General features: G+C 35.6%; 1 protein-coding gene across 8 annotated transcripts in view; it reads left to right on the forward strand.

Moving 5' to 3' along the window:
• Positions 1-15,920, forward strand: part of THADA (THADA armadillo repeat containing) — a 301,092-nt gene that overhangs the window by 103,078 nt on the left and 182,094 nt on the right. For all 8 annotated transcript variants that reach the window (XR_007374803.1, XR_007374804.1, XR_007374802.1 and 5 more), the window contains 2 exons: positions 11,194-11,283; positions 12,651-12,782. Coding sequence is in view for 4 of the 8 variants with exons in the window: in XM_048934787.1 (XP_048790744.1) it covers positions 11,194-11,283; positions 12,651-12,782 (222 nt within the window). In the remaining 4 variants the exon portion in view is untranslated. The remainder of the gene's footprint in view (positions 1-11,193; positions 11,284-12,650; positions 12,783-15,920) is intronic.

Raw genomic sequence — 15,920 nt, forward strand, 5'->3', positions numbered from 1 at the left:
TTCCTTGTATCAGACAAAAATGAGTGTTCTCCTTGAGGTTGAAGGTACGCTTATATAATTTCTGTTTATTTGAGAAGCACGAGACATGTCTGAAATCTGAAGAACCCTTTTTACTTCAAGATTTCCCTATTAACACAAACCTATTTCAAATCTTTACCACTCAAATACAAAGTATTGTCTACTTGCAAATGTGTATCCGCGCTCACTTCAACAAAAAGAAACTTCATTGTGGACTGTCTCAAGTTAAAGCCAGTAAATAGAGAAATAAATGTGGTAAAGCAATGCGTATGAAAGTTCGTCTAAAGTGAAATATCCTAAAAATACATGTGCTGCCCTGAAGTAATTTCAAGCCATTTTAAACAGAATAGAGGCTTAATGTTTGTTTCTAACAAGTGACTGAATTGTGTTCAGTGAAACAAAAATTAATGTAAGACTAACTGCATGAGTAGATACTGTAGTTTTATTGTAGTGATGAAAAAAAAAATGATTAATATGAATTGATACAATTGTTCTGTTTTGTTTTCTACATAATGTACACACCACGTATTCATGAACTTTACCACACTTAGTGATAAGCAGCTATTCTTCACAAATTAGAAAGGTATAATGTGGGCTGTTCGGAGGCAAAATTTACAATGCTAAGTCTGTGGCAAGAGATTAAAGATAATAGTTGCATAGTCAGTGATTGAGGAGAATTATTGGAGGCTTTCTAGAGATAACTTAATTTTATGCATTTATATGAAACACCTTTGCATACTCATGGGAATACCATACGTGTTTTTAGGAAAATAATTCTTAAATTGTTTAACATACTTAATATGTTCTCTTTTTAACTGTTTATGTATATGTATGCATGTATATCTACATTTGGTGTTAATTAATATGCTGATATAGATACCAGGTTATATCTGTGATACTGTTTTTTGGTTATGTTTCTCTATTTTTATTGCCAGCCCATTGTGCATTTACTTCTCTTGCTAGTACTGCAACAATAGTGCCATTAGAAAAAGCTTCTGCTTGGTGTTTTAGTAAACCGTGTTTCATAATTATTCCTCTCAGTCACACTTTTCCTGAAGTATTTGTTCTGCACAGGTGCCTTTTTCCATACCTGATTTCACAAAGGATATAATAAATAGCAAAACAAGAGGCATAAAGAAACTTGTACTTGAAAGAGATCAAAGCACACCAGACCATGCAGACCTTTGGAAATCTTGGCTAGCTCTCTTGTAAATAAAGGTGCTTCTAAAGCAGAAGGTATTTAACTACTGTATTTATATAGAGTTTGATTGATAGTTCAGTTATTAAACTCATAAAAACACAGCAACGTAAACTAGTAAGAATGTTTATTCTAGCACTACTATCTGGAGGAAAATGAAAACCAAGATATAGTGGCATATTCTTGGTTATTTTTAAGTATTTATCTTAGGGTTCTGTAGTGTAAAAGAATGTTTTTTTTTCATGTCAGTGATCTTGAACCCCAGAGCAGTAAGCAAAATAGTTTAAGTATTTTCTAGTTCTTTAACAAAAGAAATGTTAGAGTTATTGTAGGTACATAGTGGTCACATCTCCATTGAAGGAACAAACCCCATGTCTTTATAATGATTCTTCTATCCACGTCACAGTGTTTTTCATGGTGTAAAAAAGAAATTGGAATTGTGTTTTGTGTTTACTAAAATCAGGCTATAGGAAATTTGGCACACTCACTGAAAGAGGTGTTGTGCATCATGTTAGGTATAGAAAAACAAGTACGCAGTAACATTTGGCATTATTGCTGTTGGGGTTATTAGTTGATATGTTGCACCAACTTTTTAGAATGACTTTTGCCAGGCTTCACTGTGTCTCTCCATACCTCCATCCAAAATCACATGGGCTTTTTTTCTGCTGTGGGAGACCTGAAATTCTCTTAGTCATGTGAAAAGGTTGTTTGGAAGTACTTTGTTCTGAGAAATGGTGGGATTTCAGAAGTTTAAGTCTGAGATATGTTCCCTAATGAAAAATAATCCAAAATGCAACTCTGAAAACATGTATGTAATCTTTGTTACTAAAGGACCTTTCTTGTTGCCATTATCTGTGTTTTAGGACTGGTGATGTGTCTCTGGTTGTCATTCAGAGGAAGTGCTAATCAAGAATTTTCATAATTATATATGATTTTTGAACAGTGGCTTTTGTTTCATATTAAGCTGGTATTTAAAATAACATAGTTCACATTGTCCTGAGCATATGGTAAAATTGCTAACTTTTGAAAAAAAGGATAAATCTCAAGAATCTTCTTGTTAGCAGGAACTATTTGCTGAAATTGCAGTAGGTAGACGTAACCTATCAATACAGGAAGATTAGAAGAAATCTGACTAAAGGTTAAAGTCATGCTGCTGGAATGGAAAATTACTAAATGGAATTGTATAAATGTTGATCGGAAGGAGACCTCTTGATTCCCATTAAAAATATGATTTAGCAGCACCAAATTAGGACAGCAGTGACTTTGCTTGAGTTTAAAATTTTCAGTGGCTATGTCACTGCATTACCTGTCTAAATCCAGGATTATTTTTTTTGTTGCACAATTTAAAATTTCTGTGATTTCTGATCCTTTCTATACCATCTACAACTACTGCAGGAAACCTAGGCTGTAATCTCTGATTTTTCAAGCCAGTCATAACCTGCTGTTTGACCTTCCCTGAACCTCCTCTCTGTCAGATGGAGCAAACCTGGCTCTTTCAGATTCTCATAGGGTATATCCTCTAGGCCTTGTCCATCAGTGCAGCTGTTTGCTGGACCCTCTCCTATGTCTTCTAATCTTTTCTGCGTGTGGCAACTCAAGATTGGATGGAGGATTCCATGTGCCAAGTAGACGAGGATAACAACTTCCCTTGATCTGCTGCCACATTTGTCATAATGAATGTAGGCCAGTAAGTGGTTTGCCTTGTTTGCCATGAGGACGTATCATTGGCTCATACTGAGCTTGGCATCTACTATAACCCTCAGGTTCTTTGCGGTGGAACTGTTACTGAGCCAGCTGGTTTTCAGCCTTTGCTGATCCTCAGGTTTGTTCAACCCAGGTGGAAAACTTCGTATTTCTCCTTGTAGAACTACATGAGGTTTCTGTTGGCCCAAGCCTCAAGCTTCTCCAAATCTGCCTAGACTGAACTTTTACTATTTGTTGTTTCATCTACTCCCTTTAATTCACTGTTGTCCACAGATCTGCAGAGGATGCTTTCCACTTCATCCACAAAGTTGTTAATAAAAGGTGTTTAAGCATGAAAAGGCTTCAGTATTGACCCATGAAGTATTCTTCTGGTTACTAGCCAATGTTGAGCCACTGATTAGTACCTTTTGGGCTGGGTAGTCCAGCCCAAATGCTCTGTTTATTCACGCTGTACATTTTCAGCTACCATGTGAGAAAGCTGGGTAATAAAGCTGAATCTGTGTAATGATTTTCAGTCCAATTTTAAATTTGCTGCCATAATACAAATATAGTTCAACTACTTTCCCTAGGAAATAAGAAGCAGATTCTGAAAGTAATTTTAAAATTGCTTTATCAAATGTCAAAATGTGAGTTTAATCTATTTAAATGCTCATCAGACTCATGGATTCTCTCTGCATTTACGGACAAGTATCTTTAGGTTGTTTTCAGTATCAGTTACTTTTTTTCTGGACTTGAGATTCTGAAATGTGACAAATTCAGAGTCTTTTAGTAACATGCTCTTTTCCCAAACGGCTGTTATGGTGCTTGCCCTGGAATTTACAGATTATCTTCTTGGGCTCACCATAATGGAGTCATCTTAGATGACTTTAAATTTAATATTCTGCTAGTACAATTCTTTTTGAGGCTTTTTTGGTTTTGATGTTTAAGAAGGTGTGAGCTGCTTGTTCAGAAACACACTGTGGACTTCAATTTTCTTTAATAAAAAAAAAAAAGTGCCTAATAGAAGCAAGATTCTAAGGGTGATTGCTGAGTACCTGGAACTTCTGTAAGGAAGTTATAGAAATGTTTCCATGCTCATCTAGTGTGATGTTTTGGAATCTGCTTGCATATGGTCTTAGCATGTCGGTCTTAGCATGTCTGATGACACAAAGGGTGAGTTTTGGAAAAAAAATAGCTCAGTAGCAATTAAACTGCATGCTTGAGCAAGGGATAGAATTTCCATAGGGATGAATGTATTGCAAAACCATAGGAACACAGGACAGTTAGAATTCTGCTGGCACAATTACTGAGTTCTTTGAATAAATAAGCTTGCTATACAGTTTCTTTCATGAACTGATCAGGTCTCATCACAGAAACAGCTTGCGTTTTTCTACTATTGCTGCAGGAAGACTCTGGGAATGCCCTCTTCCAGAGTAAAACTTATCAAGAATTTTGCAGCTTTTCTGGTTAGAAACTTAACTTGAAGCATATTCATGGTCATTTAATACTCATCTGTTCTTATGCCAGCGTTGTTCTTTATTTTAAATAATTATTTTCTCTCTTGATGCTTTCCTTGATGTATTCATGGATGTCAGTCATATATCTCTTCTGTGTTAATTTTGCCAGACAAAACAAGCTTTAAATCTCCTCTTGGAAAATTTGTTATCTATTCCCTTGGTCACGTGAGCAGCTTTTTTAAGTGTCTCACTTAGCTGGAAGTTAGCTCTGATGTATTCCATGTTATGTCCTACTTGAATGTTGCAGAGTGGCATTATTACTTCCTTGCCTATAGTGACTACATCAAGTACTGTTGTGTTATGGAACCACATCTGCCCTTTTTGTTTCTGTTTTTGATGAGGGATCTGAGATACCAAGTGATACAAACTTGGATCCTTTTACTATTTCCTGATGATGAATTCTAAATCATAATACATTTTTAAACTAGTCGTCATGTATGTAGTGTTTCTGTAATTCATTTCATGTTGTCTTTGTTATTCCAGTCACCAAAGATATCTGAATTTTGTTTCTTAGTGTTTTAATCTTCCCTCTCTACTGACAATTCAGACTTTGGCTTCATCAGTGGATTTTCATTGGTGCTCTTCTAACTCTTTTACTGTGTTAAAGTATTAGTAATATTGGTCTCTACAGTATGTTAGGTCCACCAATGACCAACCTAAAACATGCTCTTCTGTGTCACTGTAAACCCTATTTCCTCTCTAACTTAAGTGCAGCATGTCAGTTGTATAGATGACAGTGTATAGATTGTATAGGTTTATCTATTAAACCAAAACTGTTGTGGACCTCATGGAAATGTTTCTTCAGACTACACTGAGAATGCTGCATGCTTTTCTCAGTTTTAGTTTTTTTTTGTTTTTGGAGTAGAAGGAAAGAACTGGATCTCTGCTTAGTGCTGGAGCTGCCATGTTTTTTTCTTCTAAGTAAATTCTGAATAAAGTGTTTGCAGATCTCAAACATTTCTTGTGTTGCAATTACATTCAGGAAGCTTGTGTTACTAGAACTCCTTTATTTTCCCTTGGTCTAGGGAAATGGTTACCTTTTTTGGGTAAAGAATGGGTTAAGTTGGCACAATCTAGTTATTAACATTTTTGCACATTGCAACATTAAAATTTTTCCTATGTTTCTGTGTGTTTTTGAGGCCAGAACGAAGGTCCTTGGTTTTCTGAATTGTTCTCCCCACCAGCACTTCCAAGTAATGATAGTCTTCTGTCTTCTGTGTTTTAAAATCCAGGATGGAGATTCACCTTGAGTGTGGTGCATTGCTTGAGGTTTTGTATTGCCTTCAGTTAGCATAATTTCTCTTTTCTGTACCTTATTACCATTAGTTGACCTACCATGAAATGCAGCTGACTGTTGTATACTTCAGTGATATTTAAGGAGCCAACAATTCATTTATCTCCTAGTGTGCATATGTATTATGCTTACAGTAGGTGAACAAGCTTTGGTCTTTACCATAACTTCACTATAAAAGAGAATGCTAGCCATTCTTTTGTGGTATTTTATATAGTTGAAGAAAATGTTTTCTTTTGAAGTTTATACTTCTGAATTGTGTCTTTGCTAATAGGGAAATAAACTTTACATATTTTCTTAATGAGTGATAAGGAAAGAACGTGAATGGGCAGTTAAAAACTGTTTAGTTAAGCTGCACTGCATTTCATTGTTTGTACTTTAATGAAGGCAAAGGTGCAAATGTGTAGAATGTGGATTATTATAAATTTGACATTTTGAATGACTGTTATATGAAATTCAGAGCGGGTTTTTAAACCTGTTGTTGTTTAGCAGTAGTTGTACATGCGGTACAGGGAGTAAATTTGATTTTGTTTCTGCATTACTGCTTCTAACACAAAGTATCATCTGAAAAATTACAGTTAATGATTCCAGTATAGTCACTGATACAGAGTGGATTTTACAGGACACCATTAAGAGAGGGCTTCTGTAATTTCATGAAAACTATATTCTTGGCCATGGTATCTCCAAATGTGTATGCCTTTATTTTTTTTCTCATTCCAGTTTTATTTTTCCTTCATAAATATAATCACATTTTTTCATCTATCACAGACATGTTAGTACATTTGTCAGCTGACCTGAGACATTAGCAACATTTTTATTCAAGATGAACTCTGAAGACTCTTGATTTTGTCAGAAGAACTGTGGTCTCTAAATCTCATCTGTCCTAAAATGAAATACAAACAGATTTACTGCAAATGTTCTTCACCATGTCAGTTGCTAAAAGTGGGATACAAGGTTATAAAGCCTTTAGTTCTTCAGAAAAATAATGGAAAGAACAGGAGCAGGTAATCTCTGACACATGTCACAGTAAAATGATACATATGCCCCGATGTCAAAGCAGAATTTTAATCTGGAGTATTCTGTTAAGTGTGCAACACAGCTTGGAACAGAACGTTGTAACATCCGTGACTTTATTCTCAGATGTGATTTTTAAAATGTAGAATTGTAGTAGTTAAATAAATCACTCTTTATGCATAAAGATGGGACAATTTAGTGGAAAGACAGTACGCATATAAGCACAGATAATACCACTTGCATTATATGGCATCAAGTCTGTATTCAGACAAACTACTTACAATGGTCAGAGATGTTACAGTTTTCAGTAGGATTTATGAATTTAATTCTAGAGTTTAGGTGACACTGAATATCTTTGTAAGCAAAACAGAGGAAATAAAAACTTGCCTGTGTGTCTTTACCTTACTCCAACCCACCCAAGATTCTACCATGAAAAGCAATGAAAGAGAAAAAAATCAGGTAGTGATTGAATAGAAGAGTTAAATGACAGTCAAGAATATAAGAAAGGCTTCTATTAAAGGTTATTTTAGAGAAATGAAAAACTTTATGCATTTTTCCTAAGAAGCGTAATTAAATGCTATAAATTATACTCTTGTTCGTGTTTAAAATGAACTTCAAGGGAAAGTTCTTATAGATTTGCAGTCTGCTTTCATTTGTATCTTCTGTTTTAAATTTTACTACAACTAGTCGATTCTTGATAATTCATCTGGTTCACTGTTATTTTCCAAATGCTGCTGTGTTAATTACATTCTGTCCTTTGTCACATCCTGTCCTTGCTTTCAGAGTACCTTTTTACCAATTTAATTGAACTCTATATTCTCTGAAATACTGTCGTCCTGACCTTTTCCTCCTGAATAGACTCTGGAGGAGAGAAAGGTGGGAAAGACTCTGTTTGGCTCAGGGCTATGTAGGGGTATTAAAAGTGCAACTTGATTTTCTGCAGTCTGTTAGAGAAGGTGCTTCAAAACTGTTTTTGAGGCACATCTCTTCAGGTGGGAAACTTGAGAGAAAATAGGAAAGAAACTCATGTACATCTCCCTTTCTGCATAAACTCTCTCCATCAGTCTTGTTTTTCTGAAAAGTACAAATTGTGCCTGCTTCTCTAGCAATCAAAATTGAGCATGTTGTGAAGGTCTTATACTCCAAATTGTCGTCTGCCTTCTCTGCAGAGTTATTCATGTATAAACAAGTGTTAATATTGTTAACAGGAGTATCTCAGATTAATTACATCTTATTTCCTACTCATCTGTTGAAATATTTTGCATGTGTAGTTTTACAAATGATTTTTGCAAATCATTTTAGAATGCAAGTCCTTCCATGATTTACTCTCAATTTTTTTTTTTTTTACATTAGCCATATACTTTAACCATATACTTAGATGACATTTTACGTTGAGGTGAGGGGATTTATTGTAAGCATCATCAGCCCACTGATAATCTTTCTCTTTCATTACACTGCTTCCTATTTCAGTAAGTAACCTTTCACCAATGTATTGCTTAGATATCTGTAATCCCATTTGAAATTTTAAATTGTGAAATTGTACTACTTTTGGGAAGTACTAGCAGGAAACAGAACAGACTACTGCTAGAGAGCCTGTGGTACTGAGAAAGATGAACTCTGATGCAATATGAAATGATTTCAGCTGGAAATGAGAAAAATATTAGTGTCTTAAGGTTCTTTCCAATTCCTTCTCTAGTTTTAGGGTGGGTAGCTGTCAAATCCTGTGATCTGCAAGATGTTGATTTTAAGGATTTAATTATGGTAGCCATGTTGCCAAAAATCTATTTGAACTGTTTGTGACTAATGGAAACAATGAATAGTTATCTATATTTTTAGTTTAAATCTATAATTCTTTGTCATATATAATTTAGAAAAGGAGGCCAAAGTTTGTTCCATGAGAACTGATAACTGTTACTTTGTGTCAGTTTTCCAACCCCTGTTTTGTTGGTATATTCCTTTATAAATGGGTGTATCAAGTATTTTCCTTCCTTTAAGGACGTGGATAACTTACTGTTTATGAAACATAACTCATATGAGTCTCTTTATGAAGTGTTGGAGTTCATTTTTCAAAGCAGCGTATTTTTTTCATGAAATAGAAAATAGGTGGCTCAAGTTTCTGGTCATTTTTGAGAAATCTGAGTCGTTGCCCTTTTTATTGTGGTTCCAGTCTCAGTTGCTGTACACAACTACTTGTGTGTGCCTAATGCATACACACTGCCAGGAACAACAGGCATGATCCGTAATCAAAAATGAGACAGCTAAATACCTCTGTGTTTTACTCACTCTTATTATTGCTTTCTGGTTCTTCTCTAGTTATGTGTCTTCCTGCCTTGACATCCCCAAGTGGATTCACATGTAAATCAGTGCTCTATATTTTTTAGAACACGTTTTCATTTGACAGTGTTTCTGTTAACATACAGTGTTTCTTGTTTTCCCTCTGAGCTGGAGGCAATTTCTAACAATCACTGGACACCCAGTCTGCTCATAGTGCCTTTGGGCATCTTTTTTTGCAGACATCTGGTGACTAATGGTTTTGATTAGTCTGCCTCCTCCCATCATGTAACCTGTGCAACTGTTAACCAAGGGAGAGGTTATGTAAGTTACCCCATTTTATAACTGCTCTTTTCCTATCAAAAAGATGTATGAAATCACACTATTTACAAATAATTTTAGGGCTATATTTCTAAGAATATTCAGTTCCATTATGTAATATAAATTCAAATTTGGCTACTGAATTTGATATTGAAAGTGGATGTGTTCAAGAATAATTGCTGCATGAGGTGCTCCTTACATTAGTCCTCTTTGCAACCTCTAAGCAGTAGCCAATACATTTCAGAACGGTTAATCCCTATTATGCTTTTTTCTGACACTCTGTGATACAAGAGGTGAAGATGCTAAGGATTTTCAGTTTGGTTCAAATTGATACTTCCTTTTAGTACAGAATTTTTGATATGTTATGTCTTAGTGTAAGATGTGTATGTGTATGCCATGTGCTGTTTGACTTGATGTGTGTGCCTAGCTCTCGTTTTGTGCTGACATTTTTGTCTTCAGCTGCCTACATAATATGCTTGTAAAAAACTTGAAGTTGTTTTGAAAAGCTGTTAAATGACTTGGAAAACTCTGAAGTTTTGAAATCTGACTACAGGATGTTAGAATTTGATGACTGGCAGACGTGTTGAGGTTGTGTGATTAAGAAAAATTACATATGTTTATTTCTGCTTAAACAACCAGTGATCAGAATCCTTGGTCATGCCTTTATTAGCAGCCTTTCAGTGCATTGCTCTTGCATGTAATTCTCAGAGAAAGCTTCCTGTACATACCTCTTTGTTTGAACATTTGTTTCCATCTAGTAATTTGCTTTTGCTGTGTTTATTTTGTGGCCTATGGTGCAGGCATGTTTTGTTGGCTCAATGCTGGAAGCTTTGCTGATAGTTGTGTGCTGATTTACTCTTGCATAATTTTTTGGTGCACATATTTTTATGGACATTCAATCTTGCCATCTTACCGTGTTATTTCTGTAGATCTGGATTTGTTTGCTTGTCAAAAGCTTTCTGTTGGAGTCATGCTAAAGTATACTTAATCTGACTTGATCATGTAGCAAGTAAAGGCATTCTTGTTGTAAATATCTGGCTGTTTATTTATTTGTTTTTGAGGGAATTTTGTTTTATTTGCATAGCCCATATATCTCATTAGAACTTCCCAAACCTAACATTTGAGTGGTTCTTGCTTAGAAAGTGCTAAATGAACCTACGAACCATGAAGTTATCCTTTATCAGTTCAAAAACTTATTTAAAAAAACAGGCACAGAAGGCTTCTACTTTTTTTTTTTTTTTTTTTTTTTGCTGTTGTGTCTTGAACTATACTGATGTATTAATTCTGGCTAGTAATGAGTTTGATAGGTATTGGTATATTGTTCTATTTTGGATGTAACTGTTATCTACGTGAATATGTGGCCTGGAAATGTCACTGCTGCCGAGTGCTGGAGGCAGCTCTGTTAAGAAAGCTGATGTAAGATCAGATGCATCTGTTGCTGTATTTTCTTTGACCTATCATTCTGAGATACTTTTCAGTATCAATAATAGATGAGTATCTGTAAGTAAATGTATATTACAAGTACTTTATTAACTGTTCAGTACATGAACTGCACCAAAGGAAATGTAGTCTTCTTTTGTTCAACTCTTGTTAAAATGATGCTGGAACTTAAGATGCTTTTCCCATCCCCTCCCCAGAGAGATCTGAATAGTTTAGCTGGAAAAAGTGTTAGTATGTATACATGCAGACAGAAGCATGTGAACTGTCTAAATTATGTTGTACTGTCATTTTTCATGAAAGAACTGTCTCGTGTTTGAAAGGAGTTCATTGTGGATGTATGGTCATTTGGACTCTGAATTCACTGCAGCATCAGAAATCTAAGTAAACTGATATTTTGAGTGCAACTAATTGTGACTCTTCTTCTACATTCTCTTCTGCAGGATGACAGGAGCAGAGTTTTTCTCTCGATTTCCAAGCCTTTATCCTTTCCTTCTCAAGCAGTTGGAGCTTGTAGCCAATACTTTGAACAGGTAAGATGGTATTTATGAAACTTTCGCAATGTTCAGTTTAAAGTGAGTTTTCACACATGTTATAACACTGCTGTTTTCATCAGTGCTTGTTGAGGTTGTGTAGATCTACTACTGTTTTTCTAAGCCTATTTTCCTGTAACTTGCACACTGCAGTGAGGTTCTGGAGTCTGAAGTGCTACTGAGTCATTAGTAGCAGCTTTATTCCTCCCTGCGAGCTGTTGCATTCCTAAGATCAGGCATTAAAAGAAAGTATATTTTTCAAGGCAGGACAGAAATTTGTTGTTTTACAATGTCTCATTTTAACAAGATTTTCTAATGTTTAAAGGATAGAAGCTCTTAGGCCTCGTGTAACCCTGAATTACCATTTTCCAGCCTGTGACACTGTCTTTGTGGAAGGTCCCCCATCTCTTGTTACAGAGTCCACAAATAGTGTCTGAGAGCTCCAATTTAATCTAACCAGATGATATACTTTGGGATGATGCTGATGCTGTTTCCCCCAGGTTCATGAACTTTTAAAGTAAACCAGCGCAGGCTTTGTTTTTCCTTAAAATGTTATGGTATAAACTGTAGAAGTTCAGCAGCTGATTTAGAGGAGAGTTTCAGCTGTCTGTTTAATGGCTTGCAATGAAGTTGAAAAAGGAGTTTTGCCAATCATTGCATCTTGCTCAGTCTCTGTTCTGAGCAAAAATGATGCGTGCATTCCATGCAGCACTCTGTTTTACTTGACATTTCGAAAGGTGCCAGTATAATCACTAGAAAATTTTGGGAAGTTGCTTGAAATACTGTCCTTGAATGTTTGTGTTTTTTGGTTTTTTTTTTTTTCAATGCAATTTAAGGAATTTTCTTTTTCTAACTCATTGACTAAATAAGAAATTGTTGACTTTGCCTTGGATTTCTGGTTGATTTTACAGTACGAAAAGTGCTTGGTGTTAATGACAATAACTTTCCTTAAATCTAGCCTGCTATTTACCAAATATACATTTTTTTTTTTTTTTTCCTTCTAGACTGGAAGACTTTTTTTTTTTTAACGTCCTTTTTGTAACTCAGCTTTCTCAATTGTTCAGTTATATGAGAAACATTACCTGTTCTGAATCTTAACGTTAGTTAAAAGCAGGGGCTGTTGTTAAGGATAGAAGAAACTGAGATAAAATAGGAAAGAAAAGGTGGTACAGCCTTAAGTTGCCTTCACAGAGGGATTCCCAGTTGCTGTAGAACTGGATGCCATGTTAGATCCCAGTAGGTTTTGCCATGACCAGCATAATGTACCTTCCTGAAATGCAAAAGAGTACTGTGCTTGTGGGAGAGTATCAAGACCGGCATGAAGGATGATGTTCTCACCAAATGCTTCTTCCTGCTTTTTTATCCAGTGAAGATGAAGAACTGAAAATCCATCCAAGTCTGTTCCTTTTGCTTTTAATCCTGGGAAAGCTGTATCCATCTCCAATGGATGGCACTTACTCAGCACTCAGCATGGCACCATTTGTTCCCTTTATTATAAGGTAAGGTAGGTCTCTGGTGGTTTTTCATATGATCAAGTTCTTTCTAGAATCTGTGTGTTTGTTTTGTAATAAAATGCCTTTTTAAGCTTCTTTTCAGTTTTAAGCTTTAATTCTTAAAGGAAAAACTCTGATTGGTTGTACTTCCATTGCTTATTAATCCTTATTTTGGGGAAGTGGAAAGAATTTCAAATCATGCAAGCTGTGGTGTCACTTGTTCATAGATCTTCATCTGCAAAAACTCAATTGCTGCCAAATGAAGGGTAGATATAAACTAATGAGCTTGACTAGCTTTGTAAAACAAGTCTTGTATTGCTGAATTTCTTGGGTTTTTTTTTTTTTTTTTAGTCCTGCAAAATGATTGTTGGTAGCTCATTGTTGTAATGATTACTATTTAGCTCCATATCCGTACATACACATTTAATGTATGCTTAGCTATATAGAGGCAGACATATCCTATATGTAATCTATTTCTAAGATAACTTTCCAAGATTTTATATAGTGTAACTTTAACTTCTGTGATGTTTATACTGAGAGACTGAACAGATGTTTTGGCTTTTCTGTATGCCACTGTTGTGGGGTTGGAGTGCTTCATAAAGGGGAAGGACTATTGTGGGGGAAATAAGCATAATTAGTACTTTGAAAGGAAGTCTTGCTATATCTGTGAAAGCTTCAGAGTAGTATGTTAAAGTTCCATTCTAAATCTTGTTCCTTTATTTAGTGAGTGAAACAAGATAAAGCTGTTTCTATCAACAGATCTCCTGATTCTTATTTTTGAACGGATATTTGTTATGTCTGCTTATTCTTGGCTGCCGATGTGATGTATCTCTTGCTACTTACATTTTTATGGAGTTCTTAGGAATAAATAACTTAAAAAACAGCGCTAAGAAACCTGCAGTAAGAGTTTCTAATTGCACTGTACTTACTGATTTAAAATGTTTTTTTCTGCCGTGTTTGAATCTGAAATGCTTCTTGGATAAACAATTAAAACTATACTTGGTTACATCATTAATAAGCTCAATCTTTACGCCTGTGTCACTACACTGAAGAATGCTTGTTTATTTTTTTTAAATTTCTTGGTAGAGTTTCACCATGATTTCTGATTGGTAATACATTGAACTTTGATAATCCTCCAGCTACATCTTTGGATTTTATTTTTGCATTATGACTGCTACATTTAGCAAGTCTCTGCCCCAGCAAAATAACTCTTCAACAGTGATTGCACTTAGTTAACTTTTGTGGCTGTTTAAAATTTTTCAGAGGATGTGGGGAGAAAAACCCATCAAAACCTTTAAAAGAAAAGCCTGAAGCATTTGAGACACCCACGTCATTAGATCTATGCTCTTTTGACCACTATTAGTGACTGTGCTCCTAAAGAGGAGTGGTGTGGAAGAATAGTGTTTTCTACATTTCTTTTCCATTGAATTTGGCAGTAAAATATAATAAAATGCCTATCTATTTCAGACAGCAAATTGTATTTGGGTGCGCAGACATGCAAAAGCATTGACATTTTTAATGGGTGCCAGGGAACAATACCGGTGATCCTGCAGAGTGGAGGGACCGTCTATTTATGAGATAGCTCAACGTGATATTTCTGAATGTGTTTCCTCATAAAGATCTTTTGTCCTTGTTCTGTGAATACTATGAATATTTTTGGTCACTTGCATCAGCTGGAATGAATACCTGTGATTTACCTGGGAAAGATAAATATCTTGCTATTTGCCCTTTGATGATTTCCCTTGTGATTTTCCTTTCAACAGGAGCAGATGAACTAGAATAAAATTATTTCCTTGTCCTTTAGTTTTCTTTAGAAGGCAGTAACAAAGATGGCTGTGAGGTAACCACTTAGGATCAAAGAGGCAACCTGAAGGCAAGGGCCTTGTTCATCAAGATGTTAATCTGTATATAGTAATCCCTGCTTTGAATTGCTCAATGTAGTATATAACGTCTATATGTATGTATAATTGCGTGGTGGCCCAATGCAATTATATCATTTAATTGCCATGGTTTACTGAGACATTTCCAGATTTATCTCGCTGTAACACTGTCAAGGTTAGATCGTGTGCTTATGTAGTATGGAGAGAGGAGGGTGGGTATAAGCCATCATTGATTTTCTGACCTTGCAGGGCTCAACCCCAATAAATTGGCATTCATATGTTGCTCTGGGAGGATGAGTCAGATATTCAGTTGACAGGAGAATGAGCAGTTGTCCTAGCAAAGCTGGGTTTAAGAGGAAGATTTCTAATTAGGCTTTTGAGCAGTTTCGGTTAAGCCTGATTGGAATTTTCCATCTAGTGGGAGTAGAAGAGTTGTGGTTGCTCTGACCGCACTGAGGTAAATTGCACAATATGAGTAGGATTAAATGCCACAAGGACAAATCTCAAGCTCCATGTACATGCTTGCTGCTACCTTTTGAACCAGAGCATTTGATTATTTCTCTGCAGTTTTATTAAAAGTTGTTCTCCCCTGCCCCCACACAGATGTTTTATTTGGAAGGGAACACTTTGATTCACAACTTACTACCTCACTTTTTAAAAAATCTTTTTTAAGAGCTAGATAGGTCTGTTTTACTGATTACATTCCAAGATGAAGGAATGTACAGAATGTTTTTGATTAACAAGGGAGGTAATTGGGAGGTAATGTTTTAAGTATGAAATCAAAACATAACCTCCCTTTCTCCTCTGCTTACTCCTTTCAAAAACCTGTAATCTCTTCAGAATGATCCAAATTTGAGTTACCTTATGCCCTCTCGTACCATAGTGTTGCCAAAGTGTTTGTTCAGTGCTAAATGTTCTGGACTGGTTCCTATGAAGGAGAACATGGGTATTGCTGTATTGACTTGGATACTTTTCACCAGTTGAAGTCTAGTGCTTTTTAGAATTGTGACTTCTTAATTGTTTCTTAAAAAAAAAACCACCTCGCTTCAAAATCATAACTAGATATACATTAAACAGAAACCCCTCTTTTGTTTATGTCATGTTCTTTTAGATAAAAAACATCTTAATTCTTAGTGAAATTTCCCCTACAAAAATTGGTCACATATACAGATTTCAAGGCAGAGTTCAAATCATAGAATCACTCAGGTTGGGAAAGACCTTGAAGGTCATCAAGTCCAACCACAACCTAACATACTACCCTAAC

The sequence above is a fragment of the Lagopus muta genome, chromosome 2 (assembly GCF_023343835.1).
Source record: "Lagopus muta isolate bLagMut1 chromosome 2, bLagMut1 primary, whole genome shotgun sequence".
In the NCBI taxonomy this organism is placed as follows: Eukaryota; Metazoa; Chordata; class Aves; order Galliformes; family Phasianidae; genus Lagopus; species Lagopus muta.